We start from the raw sequence: 16,316 nt of genomic DNA, 5'->3' as shown, positions 1-16,316 counted from the left end.
TTTCAGTATACCTACTCTAGCGTCTACAGCATACTAGAAAGCTAGTATTCTAGAAATGGTTAAAAAATTTAGTTAACATTGCTTTTCAGTACAAAATGTATGAATATTCATACACGGAGAATATATATCTACGCGAAATCGTGCTTCTACAAGTAAATTTTGATTTGCAGCATATAGTTTTACCTCCGCATAGAAAAAACATAACTTTAGTTGTAGAAACATTGAACTTAGGAATATGGAGTAAACTCTATTAATCGCAAGAGATTGACCGGAGTAAGAAAAATCGCTTCAGAATCAGCGACGCAACCACGTAATAACGATATGTTTTATATTTAAATTCATGAAAACTATCAATTGTTAAAAATTACATACTTTTTATTGGGTTTGAACAAAAAATATACATATCCCTAATATAACGTTTTTTAATTATTTATGACAATTTATATATCCTGATTATAATAATTTCCTCCATATGTGAATCAGATATATAATATATATATATAGTAAATTTTATGTATATATGTATTTACTATATATCCGTTTTATAATAAAGATTGATTGAAATAGCTGTAAATAAATGAATAATAGATATAAGTAATATATACATTTGTATTGATCCCTGAATTCCCAAAAGATATAAGCGCACCACCCTCCGGCGCCCATATAAATGAGGATAAATGATGGCCTGATTATTTATTTACCATGTCGAACTTATGTTATAGAAAGTATTTGGTTACTTTAGGGAGTTATTAGCATTCCATACTCGACTCCCGACAAGAATTTACCCACTTTCGGCCAATTGATAAGCACGCGCGCACATACACAGTAAGTACATATTAGAATTTACGCTTTGTTGAGTTGGCAATCACCGGTAATGAAGTCATCCTCTAAGGTTTGACGATTATATAATGTACTATGTATTCATATATACCTACTACGTGATTATTTAATAGGTAAACTTTTAACTTAAATCCATAAATATTCAATTAAAACCGTTATAGTTTTAGTTGGAGATAAAAAATAAATGAAATTCGGTTAATATATTAAATTATCCGGCCTGGTTTCTGAACAGGTATTTTTCCTATGGTGATTACTAGAAGCGTCTCTCGTAGATAGTTATATCATGCATACATAATAAAAAAATTTAACACTTTTAATACTGATGGACGGATTATATTATTATTAATAATTCTCATGACAGATCGGTTTTTATTTCTCTTTCCTACTTCATTATTACATTTTGATCAGTATCTATTAATTGAGACCAATACAATGGACACAAATGCATACATCTGCTTGAATTTATTGAAGAGTTGGATATGGTATTCTGTAGATTTCAAGTGATGATGAATCATCAAGTTAAAATACCATGTTCTTGTAATATTATTAAAGTAACAGGATACCAGGTTTATAATAGATTGACCTATTTTTTTATCAATTAAAAATGGGCTGATAATTATTTTTGAATCATCGATCATTCTCGATTAAATCACTTTAAAAAAATCTAAATAAAAATAGCTTCTTCAGTTTACATGCTAAGCTAGAGAATTCTTTACGACAGCTTAATTGACTTGATTTCATCTTCGCTTATCATTTATTCACTGATACCTCGCCTGTGTTTAACAGCATTACAGGCTTATCATATTTCTGTGACGACATCTTCATATTTACCACTTTCTGTGGAGTCGCCAGCTGAATTGTTTACTTTTCTCACTGATTTAAAAATGTAAATTTGGTGTCAATGACATTGACACCAAATTTACATTATTACATCAATTATTATTGCATAACCCAATTAATTATAACGATAAATATTGGCGTTGAATCAACTGTCTAATACCTCCTTAAGTTTGAACTAATCAACAAAGTCAATAATTTTTATTTGCAGAGAAAACTTTAGCCGTCGTTAATATAAATTCTCTAAATATGAGTGTACTTTTAAGATATTTAATCATTTAACTTACTAAAGATTTGTTTCTAACTCATTAATATTGAATGTGATTTAGAATTCTAGAAGCATTGCATTGCGACTTATTTTTACTTACTTTGACTTGTGGTCAAGAGATCGTGGATTCAAATCTGGCAGACACTAAAACCTAAAATTTCATTGTATTATTTAAATTTTAAATTAAGGATATGGTGATGATTAATACCATTAATTAATCATTGATTTTATGATGTTAGCCTTCTTGTCCTCTCCCTCCTAAATGTGCTCGGTGAATGACTGTATAATGAAATTACATATACTTCGACGCATTAGCCTGAATTACTTATAAAAATTGATGTTTTATTTTTAAAAATAAGGAGAATAGGTTAGATTCATACCATTTTTTGATGTACTTAAATTATGATGTAATTTATTAAATTAAAAAGGAAAAAGGATTTATTTATTTAATTATTTAGATTTTATTTATTTAATTTTTTATCATAATTTGTATAATATTATATAGATAGGTTTTTTTTTTAATTGATGGTAATGGAATGGTAGCCCCACCCGCGCTATCGGTATACACCGGCGAGGCACCAGTGAAGGATGATAGGTGAGGATGAAGCAGGTCAGTTAGCCCATCGTGACGAATTCATCAAGAATTGTTCACGATGGCTTCCAGGGGGAACCACGTGGAGGTCGACCTAATAGGGCATATTGCTAGCAATGGGGCTGTCAAACTGCATTGCTAACAATCCCTTTCCCTCCTATAAAGATAGGTTCTAAATGTTTTTAAAATTATTCTCCTTTAGTTTGTGAAGGTTTCTAAGTGAAATATTAACTACTTCGTGAACTAGCATGTGATCAAGACCTAAACTAAGTTACCTCTTACGGCACTGGCATAAAACATACAGGTAAACGTATACGAGAGAAATTTTACCGCAATGATGAGGTCATGCCATGACTTAATATCGCTAGCTATGACACTTTTATTTTGTCCTACTGTATAAGTACGTAAGACCTTTCGTATAATTTTCTTGTACACTTTATGTAATTATGTGAAGGTGTACTTTCTTATTACATAAAAGGTTTTTAGAAAAATCTGAAATCCTCTATAGAAGTCGGTACTTCTACATAATGTCTAAAATGTTAATTTTATTGGTTCAAACATTATTACTCGTATATGACAAAATGTTTTACAATTTCCGATGTCAAAAAGGTCGATATAATATACGCGACAGATAAATAAAAGTGTTCTAAAAATTTTAAATATTTTTTATACTACTATGATGGCAAACGGTATATGTAAGTAGCTATAAATAAATATTATATACCTGATCGTGGAAGTACTGTTAAATTTTGTAATCTATCTCTATCACTAAAAGTTATAAGTAGTTTTATTATTTCTAATTTGTTTTAGTCTACATATACAGTCTTTGTTTTCCAAATATAAATAACTGGATACGAAAGTATAAAATGTTAGTCCTTAGTTTCTGTATGTAGTCTGTCTGGCAACAATTACTACTTATAAAAAAACCTGTATGACAATGAGTAAAAATGGTTGCCGTATAGAACTTTCTAGAATAAGCCATAAAAATGTATAGGCAAACGCAATAATTACTTGTTCAGCGGTATAGTATAAGAGAGCTCCTTTATTTGTCAAACAGATCATGTCTCGAGGTTTCGTACGTATTTGAACGTACTACGATTCATGATATGTATTTGTATTAGCACAATCTCAAGTAGTTTGACTATTTATATTTATAAAAGTACTTAATAATCATTAATACCATTCAACTAATTACCCATAGTGAAATTACAGAAAGAGTAGACATAATTGCATAGCGACAAGTACTGAAAGAGAAAAGACAGAATTTCTTGTTTATGAAAATACTTTATAGCTAGCTTTTGCTCGCGATTTTGCCCGCATTACTGGGATATGTTCATTGACCGGGATCAAAAGTAGCCTATGTTCTATATTCTCCGTCCCATATAGTATGTGTATATTAAATAACTCGTTAAGGTGTTAAGAGGTAATACATTTTTTTTACATTTATAATCTTAGTAAGGATAAAGGAAGGGTTGAGGGGGAGAAGGATTGTTAGTAATGAAGACTTTAATCTCCATTACTAGCAAGATGCCCTGTCAGGTCGACCTCCACGTGGTTCCCCTTGGAAACCAACTTGATTGATTTATTGTTAAATTCGCCACAATGGGCTAACCTACTTTATCATCATTTATCATCCTTTACTGGTGCCTCACCAGTGTATACTGATAGCACAGGCGGGGTGACCATTCCATTATCATCATTTAAAAGAAAGATAAGGAAGCAAGGATTATTTAAATGAATTACTAGTATCACTGCTCCTTACCCCGCCTATACTAACGGTTTATGATGTATAATAGCGTATGACGTCATTATGACGTATTCACTAAGGAATTAACCACGATAGCTTCCAGGGCAGACCGCTTGGAGGACTTTTTTATGGAATAAAAATGGAATAAGAACTCTGCTTACGTCATTGGTCATACGCTAGCGCGGTACCAGTGAATGACAGATGAAAATGAAATCTGGTCAGTTCATTTTAGTGGATGACAATGGAATGGTAAACCCGCCTGCGCTATAGGTATACAGTGGCGGGGCACCAGTAAGTAGTGATATATGAGGATGAAAGCAGATCAGTTAATCAATTCCATTCCTTTAATCGGGGGTATATGATCGTTAGTAATGGGGATCTAATAGCACAATTGCTAGTAATATACTCTGTCACGTCAACCTCTACGTGGTTCCTTCTGGAAACTATCTTGGTTAATTTTTGTCAAATTTATCATGATGCGCTAACTGACCTATTTCCATCCTCACCTGTTATCTCTTACTGGTGCTCCATTAACGTATACCAATAGCGCAGGCAAGGTTACCATTCTATTATCATCCATAAAAAATATCAATCGGTATACGCTGGTGCGGCAATAGTAAGAAATGATTGGTGAGGATGAAACAATCAGTTGGCCCATTGTGAGGAATTCAATAAGAATTAACTATGATGATTTCCATGCGTGGAGCTCAACACAAATAAAAATAACATTTTCCTATCATAAAAATCTCCGATACACAATTAAGGGAAAGGGAAAACAAATACCATCATCTGCGTAAACCTTAATAATTTTAATATGCTGAAGCGAACGCAGCCGTTTTATATTGAATGAACAGTACTGTATATATGTAGTTATCTGTGCACATAGTACCAATTTATTTTCTGTGCTGTCCTATGATTGGTCGGTGCCCTTCAGTCAGCCGTTTCCGTCTCGTCATTCAAGTGTCAAATTGCAGTCAATTAAGTTATGAATGAAAATGACATACATTTATACAATAACATACCGATAATTAAATTGTGAATTCTTATATTGATTTCATATTATAGTTGTTTGTGCATAATATCAACATGTTCTGTTGTCTCAAAGGATGTATCAGTGGTTTCACTTTGACGCCAAGCGTCCCCATTCGTATCAAAGAGAATCCAGTGCAACTGGACACTTTACATATGGGTTTGTAGTTATGCTTTAATTTCTGCGATCTTTCCCTTGTTTTCCATAGATTAGTTATATAGTTTACAATTATTTTGAAATTTGCAACATTTGCAACAACATCACTTTTGACTTTATACAAGAAGTAGTTTATACTAAGTCTATGATACTAATGGACATAATTTCATTATATACTTTACTGTTGTCAAATCGAATGTTAGAGACTGTTTCAAATTTTTATTATATACTTATTAGGTTCCGCAAATCGTAACTTAAATATGGTTTGTTAGCAGTAAAAAAAGGTATTTCCTTAATTAGTACCTATGTATGAAACTTATAACAGTAGTTAACTTTAATATCTTTAACAAACCTCGACAGACATAATAATAATATTCATTATACAGAAACTTGCAAATAAATATTTTATTAGGTACTTTTAATGTTACAAATATACCATTAAAACATTTTCATCTATCTTAACCTTGTTATGTACATCATTGTTATAAATAGTCATTATTCATACATCCTACCTATACATTTAATAAATCATTAAAAATAGTCTTATTTTTATTTAATCTTGGTTTTAAATTGGCTTACTGATAAATATTTAAGATTTTCAGAATTAGATTTATGCCTGTACCTGTGAAATGATACAGAAATATATAAAATTAAGATATTTTTTTCATGTTTATACTAACATAATACACCAAATTTACTACATATTAGTATTCAACATATTAATATGGTTCAAGTAACATATTGAAGCCATTGTACAAAAGTACTTAAATATAATTTATGGATTCAACAAAATATTTGATTGTGACAAAGTATCAGTTATAATTATAGATTGACTTATAATATCAGTTGTCATATGTGTCATTTTACAACATCCTTTAAAACTAATTTCACATCCCAACTTAGTCCAGTTAAATTAAAATTATTTAATAGCTTTGTAAATAATTTAAAACTACAAGCTCAACTTTGGTACACTTTTTCTTTATATAATGTGTTCTCCCTTTCTATTAATGTAATAATATAGTATATAATGTCCTTATGTTAAGCCTTTAGTGTCATCTGAAGTGAAATGTTACCTATTCTACTCAAAAAAATCATATTGTTTATAATATACCTTTGTCTTCTTAATATTGACATTGCTAAAATAACCAATCCAAAATGGTGGCATTTCGTCATAGTCGTAGAATACTGATGGATCTTTATATGTAATATTTGTCTGATGTGTCAGTATTCTACGACAATGACGATTTGTTGTTAACTTATTATTTGTATATTTTACTAGATTATTGCCCACATAAATTTCAGGAACATATTCCTGTTTTTATGTTACATTTTCACCAACACAAATGGAAAATTGCATCCAATTAGGTGTAGTAATTTTTCATGTTGCCAGAACAAACCTATAGACTGACAGATAAAAATTTAAAAAAAAGATTGTTTTGCTTGATTCCATTACTTTTATTATTATTATTATTTCAGCCAATAACTATTAATTACTCACTACTGAACATAAGTCTTCCCTATAAGGTGAGTTTTGCCAATAGTTGCCATGCTTGGCAAACACTTGGCAGGCTGGTTAGCAACTATAGTTATTATAACCATAGCTTTTAGAGATGTTTTAAGAGAGACACTAATGCCCATCCCTCACTCTTTATTACTTTTATTAAGACCCCGCATATCTATTGTTTTAAATATTTCCTATGTACGGACATCATCTAGTTACAATTTTATTATATTAGTAAGTGGTGTGGTCTGGATTTTACAGGACATGAAGTGGTGGTTGTAAAAGGAGGCCAGCGAGTGTGTGGCTCAGGTTGCGCACTCGGGAATGCTCCCCTTGTTCAGAACAAGTCATACTTTGAAGTAAAGTTGCAGCAGGGAGGTGTTTGGGCTGTTGGAGTTGCCACTAGAGACACAGATGTCAGTAAAGTGCATGGTAATGTTATTGTAATTACTAAATTTAATTAATTAAAATATGTATACAAGGAGTATTTATATAGAATGTGCATATACAAAAGCTGGTCTTATCTCTAAAAGCAATCTCTTACAGACAACCTGGCATAAATAGTAAATAAATACAGAGAGAAAGGTAGATACAGTAAATACAAAGAGTAACCTAATAAAATGTATATTATTCTAAATGCCATTTATATAAAAAAAAGGACTAACTTACATAAATATAGATGTATAATATAAATAATAGTACATAAAGATAAATATACTAAATAGATCAAGATACTTAAATCACATGTAGTAAACATGAAGGCAAATTAGCGAGATTGGTAATGAGATTTTAATGCAGTAATATACAGTTCAATATTTTCAGGGCTGTAGATGGTGTCGATAGGTCAGGCAATTAGTCAGCAGTAAAGTGTTCTTAAAATACATACACAGTAGTTAGTTTAGTATGCAAAATGTGTACTGTAATTCATGAAGGTCTGAGGCTGCAAAGGTCACATGACTCGAGTGACATAACACCTGCGCTGTTGTAGCACCAGTTGGCATAACAATACTTTTTTTAACCTTCAGTAAAAACCAGAGATGGAATGTACGATTTCTATCAGTCAAAGACAGAGGTCATTTTATAATTGTGTGTGTACCTAGTTCATATTAATTTGTTCTATCGACGGTAAATGCCGTGCCGTGTATGTCCGTGATATCGGAAAATGTACATTGTTATAGGCATACATTGTAGTTTTTTTTTTATTATACTGTGACGTTAAAATCGTGCCGTGCCGTGTCGTGTCGTGTCGTGTCGTGTCGTGTCGTGTCGTGTCGTGTCGTGCTGCCATAAACTATAAAAATATCTAATGGCAGTATATATATGGGTTAAAGTAAGAATGATGATACAAATTTTAACTTTTTATGATTAAGGAAAAAAATTAAATGTCTTCAGAATTGTAATATCTAATGAGGTCATTCCGGGGAGATAATATTTCATTGATAATATTCTCATTGTAAGAAACGTAATACAATTATTTCATATCGAAATTTTGCTTATCATACTCGTATCCAACATGGTAGGTATTTTATTTATTATTAGCTTTTTGCTCCCTATTCCGTATATATACGTCAATTTCAGAGGCACGAAAATCAGTGAAATGACCACTTCTAGATGATGTATCAACAACATGAAACGCTACACCATATTCAGAAACATAACTGAGAAAACCGCATCCAATTTGGTGCAATAGTTTGCATGTTGCTAGAACACACATACAGACAGACAAAATTTCTATAGAATACTGTTTTGGCTTCTGTTTATCTTATTAAGACATTTAATAATATATTTTTTTCTAAAATATATTTTATATAAAATATAAAAAAAAATTCTTTCATAAAATATTTTTTTCTTAAATATCTTCCATGTACAGACATCATCTAGTTATAATTTTATTATATTAATAAGATTTATTGTGTTTTCTAAACTATTGATTGAGTACTTATTTTTATTTCAGGTGGTATGGACAAAGAATCCTGGTGTTTGAACAGTGATGGGACCGTGAGGCATGCTAATGTCGAATTGTACCACTTAGCCCCAGCACCTAGAGAGTCACCCACAGCAGATTTGCTCGTATCCACAGGTTCTCCCAGTCACGAGCATGAAAAGCCTGAAAGTGAGAAAGCAAATACTGTTGCAGTAATGCCAGCAGAGGGCGACACAATCGGTGTGGCGTACGACCATGTTGATCTGAATTTCTTCCTGAATGGAAAAAATATGGAAGTACCTGTAAGAAATATTAAAGGCACAGTTTATCCCGCGCTTTATGGTTAGTATCAAATATTATAATTTATTAGAACTTGTGATGTTATTTTTGTATGTTTCTGAATTATCCTATAATAAGATATTTTTTATTGATCTGTCACTGAGTTTTCATATTAGTTAAGGTGTTTGTGGTGTTTATTTTATTTTATTTCAATTTTTATTTTGTTTGTCCTATGTCTGTGGTTTCTACCTGAATTCCTTGGATTCCTGCCCAGTTTGATACTATGTGTGGATTTTGTATTCTTATACCTCTGGTTATTTCATTAAAATTATTTTGTTTAATTCCGCCAACTTTAATATGCGTGCCATTGCCACCATGTTTGACTAGTATTATTATTATCAGAAGTTTTACAACCTTCTATGTTAGTCATTAATCTCCGACCGCCATTTCGTCCCCGCACGTTTTGTGACACGTGTTTCAACTGTAGATGAGGCATCTTCAGGCAAATTAATCGCTGCTCGGAGCTAAGCAGTAATCGTTCGCACTTTCTCTCTCTTTTACTGCACCCCTTATTCTTTTATATTCTACTAGCTTTCACTCCCGACTTCCGCCGCGTAACTGGAATATGTTTACTGACCGGGATAAAAAGCCTATATTTTTTTCCATTCCAATTAGCATGTCTATACCAAATTTCATGATGATGTGTATCATGGGCGCCACAGAATACTGTTATGTCCATAGTACTGTTTATCTCTGTAGTCAATGATTACCATTTTTCATCAGATGGGCTGTCAGCTTGTTTGTCATTCTAGTGAAAAAAAAAACAATCGTATCACCCTTGAAACCGAAATAATGCCATGCAAGCGCCGTTGCTATGTAGCTGAAACACGAGTGGAATGAAAGTATTCAAGCAGACGAATTTTGTGTTAAATCTCCCTTTCATAAATCTGCAGTTTAATAGTATTTTTTTTTCAGTTGATGACGGCGCAATATTAGATATAAACCTAGAAAATTTCCTATATCCACCTCCAGCGGGCTATGAGAAGATAATGGTGGAGCAATCTCTCCTCTAACAGATGCAGTGTGAACTGTACTTGAGTGTTTTGCATCTACCAAATGGACTATGTCACAACAGAGTGCTGTAACTTGGTTGCATGTGTGAGCTAACCTGCATATGTATATGAGACTGCTTTTACTTAAGTATTGTATTTGAATATATATTTATATACTTGTCTTAAATCATATCACAGTGCTACTGTATAATATAAGAACGTATCTCACAGGCTGCTTCAGGTTTTCTGTAATAACTTGAGGCCTATTTGGTTGTAATAGGGCTCTAAAACTAATTAACATTTTATATAAGAATTTATAAAATAAATTTATTAATATGAATTGCTAATACTAAATATTGCGCGATTATTAAAAGAAACTAAAATGTGGTATTTATTGTGAGGTGGCAAGCAGAAAATAAAAATACATTAAAAAGATTTTTTATTTTCTGTTTAAGGCACCTCAATAAACAGCGTATTAAAAAACATTTTTTTTATTACTAAAATGTCTAGTCACTTCACAGAACTGTCCAAATGACTTGGAATACTGTGTACATTTCTATATACAGCTCCATCTAGCGATAATAATGTTATACTATCGTTAGATGGTGTTATATATGGAAAAATAGGAGGACGTGACGTTAGAAGGACTCTCATTTCAATTATGTTACAATTAAAAATTAAATTAATTAAATGAAGCTTAGAAAAAAATATTACTATTTTATTTATCTATAATATGGGTAATTAGGCGTTTGTGAAATAGGTTTTTAGTTCTCTTTGAATTTAGAAAATTCTCTTTGAGTTTGAAAGGCCGTGCGACGTCACATCGATAAAGCAATTTTTTTCGTCGTCACAATTCATCATTTACCGGTTCTTATTCTTGTATTGAGAATTCAGTGTATATGTTTCTCTGCATTTTTTCTGTATACGAATCTAACAGCTTAGTATGGTGTTTTGTAAATTTAGTTGCTACATCCCGGGTTCAATTCCCAGTTCGAATATTATTTGGAATTTTGTTAAACGAGTATGATGATAATGTCAGTCATGATAGAGGACTTTGACCGCTAGTGGAATGTTTTGTAAGCAAATAATTTGCGTTCTATTTATTTAAGAAAGTGTGATTATTGAAAATTTTGTGATTGATATTTTGATATGTATGCCGATTGTGTAAAGTTCGAATTCAATATTACTGGTGATCGTTTCTATTTTTTTATATTACTGTGGATAGTCAAGAAGTAGAAAGCCCACCTACTTGGTGGAAAGAGGCAATTGTCGGTTTATATAATTTCGAAGATTTATTTATTAAATATATTAAATATAGAAAAAAAAAGACAGAAAGGAATACGGATATTATTTTTAATTTTGATAAATATAACAACTAAATGCTCAACTTACATGACTATTCTAATTATTAGACAAACGGTTACTTAGTCGTACGTCAGAATAAGTTTAGGAATCGGTTCAGAAGGTATATTGTAACTTATAAAAATACAATTAATTGAGAACCTTTTGAAATTGAAATACAACAGATACTTTTTGTATATCGGACATAGATTTGTTACTCAAATGAATATTTGGCTACATTATAAGTTGACTGTCTGATCGTCCCTGGAAAAGTTTGGCATTGGAGAGTGTGGCTTGGCTCGGTCTTGGTTGAAGTGGTCGCATAGCTTCGCTTGGCTTGGCTCACTTAGTTGGTAGCGACATCTCGCGTTGTGGCGTTACACTATTCGTTTTTTAATTAAAATGGCGTCTACTCACTTTTTTATTATTGGATATTCACACAAGGTCATCTGTAACTGAAAATAAAAATACTATCAAATATGTGTAAAATCAATAGATTTATTTTTTTTATTTTCAATCTTCGGTAGATCAATAAAAATATTAATCTGCCTTTGATATAAATGAATCTGAAAAAGAGATAATTTAGCCATAATATAAACAATGAAATTATGAAATAAAGTAAGATTTTAATATAATTTTATAATTATTTTTTCACTGTAAACTAAATATATGTAAGTTATAATGGGACACTTATAAGTGAAATATACAAAAAAAAAAAAAATGGAATGTAATCTTTATTAATATTGTAAATGTGAGTTTGTTGTATCTCCACTGAATATGTGTGTAAAATATAAATTCGAATTAAAAATATAAACATAATATACGACTTCATCACGAAAGTATAGAATAAAAAAAAAATGAGAGATTATGGAATATTCACTGTGGATAGAGAAATGATAGATAGTTGTTAATGAACAACTGAGGGCTTTTTTATAATTTATCATAGCACCATCCATCATTATTATATGTATATATATATTATGCATCCAATATTATTATAAGCATATAACGACTTAGTGAAGTGTATGCAATTATATAAAATCGCTCTTAATTTTTTGTTAAAAATGTCGTGACGATAAAATATAAAAGCACCCTAAAATATCTAGTAAGTATCTATTTATTAAAATTATTCATAAAAGTATAATAAATAAATTATAATCTCATTGCACATGGCAGATTATTCTATGATTTTCTTCTAAATGTACTTTTTGTTTTTCGCCACAATGTTGGCGTCAAATCTTCTTATAGCCGACTTAAGCGTGAACGAATTACCTTTTTTACTACTTTATATTATTGAATATATGTATTTCAAGCATAAAATTTTGTAAATCTATTAATGAAGTATAATGTGTGTTGTCTATTGTCGTAAAGTCGGGCTATTTTTGTATTATTATCTATAAAAACTGTAACACGTACACAAATATATATGTATGTACAGCTTGTTTTATTAGCATGTTTTATTAGCGATGTTTTAGCCTAGTTTAAATTCTAAATGACCAATTGACATACCTAAATTATATTTACTTTAATAATTTATTTATAAATCAAGATTTTTATAGATATCAATAATTAAAATGTACCTCCATAAGAAGAGGATCATTCCGAACCGACACGACATCATAACGTTTAAAAAAAGAGAATATTACTTATAGAAAGCCGACAGCATTCCTGCAATACCTCTGGTGTTGCGGGTGATCTTTAGCAGCGGTAGTCACTTATAATCAGATGAGCCACATGCTCGTTCTGTTATGAAAAAAAGAGGCAGTCCACAATAAACAAACATAATATATGAGATAAAACAAGATGGTCCGCCATTTGCCTACTGGTGTTTTTGGTTTACCTAGTGGCTGGGTTCCAATTGTGCTAACAACAAATACTTTAATATTCTATTGCAGCATTTGTAAATGAATAGAATTCAAATGATACTTGAATCACACAAGAAGTGAGTGTATAAAAGTATAATATTACGAGTATGCAGTGTAAAATACTGCATTTTTGTAATGGCGTGTATCGCCTTAATTGTTTCGATGTAATAATATTTTAGCTTTGTAGAAGTTACTCTGAGATTGTTTCTGAAACTATTGGACCAGAGAATGTAATTCTATTGCTAATCTAATAACTATTACTAAATAAAATATAACGTAACCATATTGTGATACGGTCGTAATGAAGATAAACGCCTTATTCATAAAAACTTCTTACAAATCTGTTTTACAGTGTTTTGTCACTTACAAATTGGGAATTTAATGCAAAAGAAAAAGATTAAACATGTATCTAATAAAATAGATTTATAACACGTTTGATATTTTTATGGATAAGGGTAAATGTACTTAAACGAGCTTCAATTTCTTATTTTGATTGATCTGTAATAAAAATATTTGGTTCGAATATTTTGCTACAAGACTACAGTTTGACGAAAAAATGTTTAAGCAGTGTTTTTTTTTTATAAATAAGCTTCGATCATTAAAATTTTTTAAACCTAACATAAATAGTAATACATAAAAACATATAATCACATAAAACTAGATGTAATTTGAAAGGAGTGCTTGTACAGTAAGATATTTAGTTATTAAGCTTTTATCTCTAGCCATCAGCCTAATAAAGTTATTGCTGTAGGTACCTACATTAAGTTAGTTGTTTTATGTTATATCTTTTGTAAGCGTTATTAGAAACCAGGGAAGATCCTGCCCCTGATTTCTGCAGGTATAAAGATTTTTAATTCGAACGGAAGTTTATTCTTTTTTTCTTACTCTTTTTTTTTTGGTTTTTTTTTGATGGGTGAAAATGGTATGGTAACACCGCCTGCGCTAACGGGATACGCTGGCGGAGCATCAGTGAAGGGTGATAGATGACAATGAAAACAGGTCAGTTAGCCCATCATGATGAATTTATAAGGAATTAACCATGATAGTTTTCAGGGAAAACCGCGAGAAGGTCGACCTAGTTGGGTATATTGCTAACAATGGGATTCAGAGTCTTCATTACTAACAATCCCTTTTTCCTCTATAATTAAGGGTTGTCGCCTGGCACAGAACAGGCAATCCGGGTGCGTTGTATTATATTTTCGATTTTCTTTAAAGAGTTTAATTAAAATGTCTTATACCTACAGAAATCAGCGGCGGGATTTTAGAAATTTTATTAATATTCTTCAGGGCCCACATAAAGTAAACGTAATTATGTATCATAAACAATATGGGATTTAGTAAATGGCAATAGTGAGATCTTACTTTATAGTGTTAAAATTTATAATAAATGTATAAAAAAAAAAATGTTGAAGATTGTCTCCATGTGGCAATGTTGTAAAGATACTGTCAACATTACCTCATATTAGACAAATGCTTCAGATCCTGAGTCACCAGATGAGATGATCACTCGTTTAGATAGTTTTTAAAAGAAGTCGTGTACATTGGGGCCCATGGAGCCAGGCTTCGACTCCGAATTCAATGAACAAGTAGGTATTATAACAAATTTTCTTAAATGTAAAATGCAATCGTATAAGCAAAATTTCGAACTAAGTATTACATAAATGTACAGTTCTGAATCATATCTAATGTTCTGCATTTAAGTAACGTGTAAATTTATTTAATTTATAAAAAAAGAAAAGTATTATCTGAACTAAATGTTTGCTTTATTTTGTACCTATACCTCTCAACACATTCGGAATTGAATAGTATTGAAAACCAAGTTTGCCATTATATTTGCTGTCAAAAAACTATCTCTTTGACGTTAGATGCAACTATGGCGCATAAAGAAAAGGGGGGGGGGGGGGAGGGATTGTTAATAATGACGACGAAGGGCTCCATTGCTAGCAATATACCCGACCAGGTCGACCTCCACGTGGTACCCCCTGGAAACCATCTTACTGAATTCCAAGCGTATTCACCACGGTGGCCTAACTGATCTGTCTTTTCATCGTCATCGTCTTTTTATCGTCGTTTTTATCATCACTCACTGGTACCCCGCCAGTGTAAACCAATAGCGCAGGCGGGGTAAGTATTCCATTATCACCCATTAAAAAATCCGGTCTATCACCCGACTAATTTTGAGACTGATTCCAGTGCGAAATTTAACTTCATCCTACAGTGGAACTTGTAGCGTAGTCTTAAAAAGATCCCCGGCAAGATGATGGTTATCTCTATGAAGGATAAGGTACATATAAAATCTAAACTAATACAAAATGTGAAGATTTGATTTTTTTTTTGTATATAAAATGGATAAACTCATTCTTTCATTTATCGAAAGTTACATTATCAGCACGTTACATGGGTTGTATTTTAGTTAAAAAAAAAAGTAGTAGAGGCGGGTTTAGTAGAATTAGGAAGGCGCGTGGTGTGACTTGAGGCTCGTATATTGAATCGTCATCATATCAGCTGTTGACTGGCCATTGCTTATAAGCCTTCCTCATAAGGGGAGTTTTGCACGTAGTTACCATGCTTAGCAGTGGCGTAACAATAGGGTGGCAGGACTGGCAAAATGCCACGGGCCCCCGACCCAAAAGGGCCCCGGCTCAAGAGGCCGCGAGCTCAGAATTTTTATTTTACCTTGTACCTGAGTATTTTATTTTACTTGAAAATAAATGATAGGGCCCCATCAAAAGAATTTACCACAGGCCCCAAATGGTATAGTTACGCTACTGATATGTATAACATGTCATACTTAACTCAACATAATCACATGGCAGATTATTGTTCTATGATTTTCCCCAAAATAAACTTTTTGTTTTAAATAAATAAATATTCCTTGAGGCTC

At 31.7% G+C, this 16,316-nt stretch overlaps 1 protein-coding gene across 1 annotated transcript; it reads left to right on the top strand.

Annotated features, from left to right (window-relative positions):
• Positions 1-5,240: 5,240 nt before the first annotated feature.
• On the top strand, positions 5,241-15,187 carry LOC113522630 (SPRY domain-containing protein 7). The gene is made up of 4 exons (XM_026908383.3): positions 5,241-5,473; positions 7,233-7,403; positions 8,926-9,237; positions 10,150-15,187. Exons 1-4 carry the CDS (start codon positions 5,371-5,373, stop codon positions 10,245-10,247), a joined length of 684 nt encoding a protein of 227 aa, XP_026764184.1. The 5' UTR covers positions 5,241-5,370; the 3' UTR covers positions 10,248-15,187.
• The last annotated feature ends 1,129 nt before the right edge of the window (positions 15,188-16,316 follow it).

Source organism: Galleria mellonella, unplaced genomic scaffold (genome assembly GCF_026898425.1).
Source record: "Galleria mellonella isolate WM207_F2 unplaced genomic scaffold, CSIRO_AGI_GalMel_v1 utg38, whole genome shotgun sequence".
In the NCBI taxonomy this organism is placed as follows: Eukaryota; Metazoa; Arthropoda; class Insecta; order Lepidoptera; family Pyralidae; genus Galleria; species Galleria mellonella.
This window is presented reverse-complemented; position numbering and strand designations above follow the sequence as displayed.

Excerpts from the sequence above, each read along its gene's own strand:
- LOC113522630 (XM_026908383.3), top strand. The coding sequence starts at position 5,371 with ATGTTCTGTTGTCTCAAAGGATGTATCAGTGGTTTCACTTTGACGCCA. Across the intron at positions 5,474-7,232 it reads ACTGGACACTTTACATATGG|GACATGAAGTGGTGGTTGTA; the intron begins GTTTGTAGTTAT and ends TGGATTTTACAG. Across the intron at positions 7,404-8,925 it reads AGATGTCAGTAAAGTGCATG|GTGGTATGGACAAAGAATCC; the intron begins GTAATGTTATTG and ends TTTTTATTTCAG.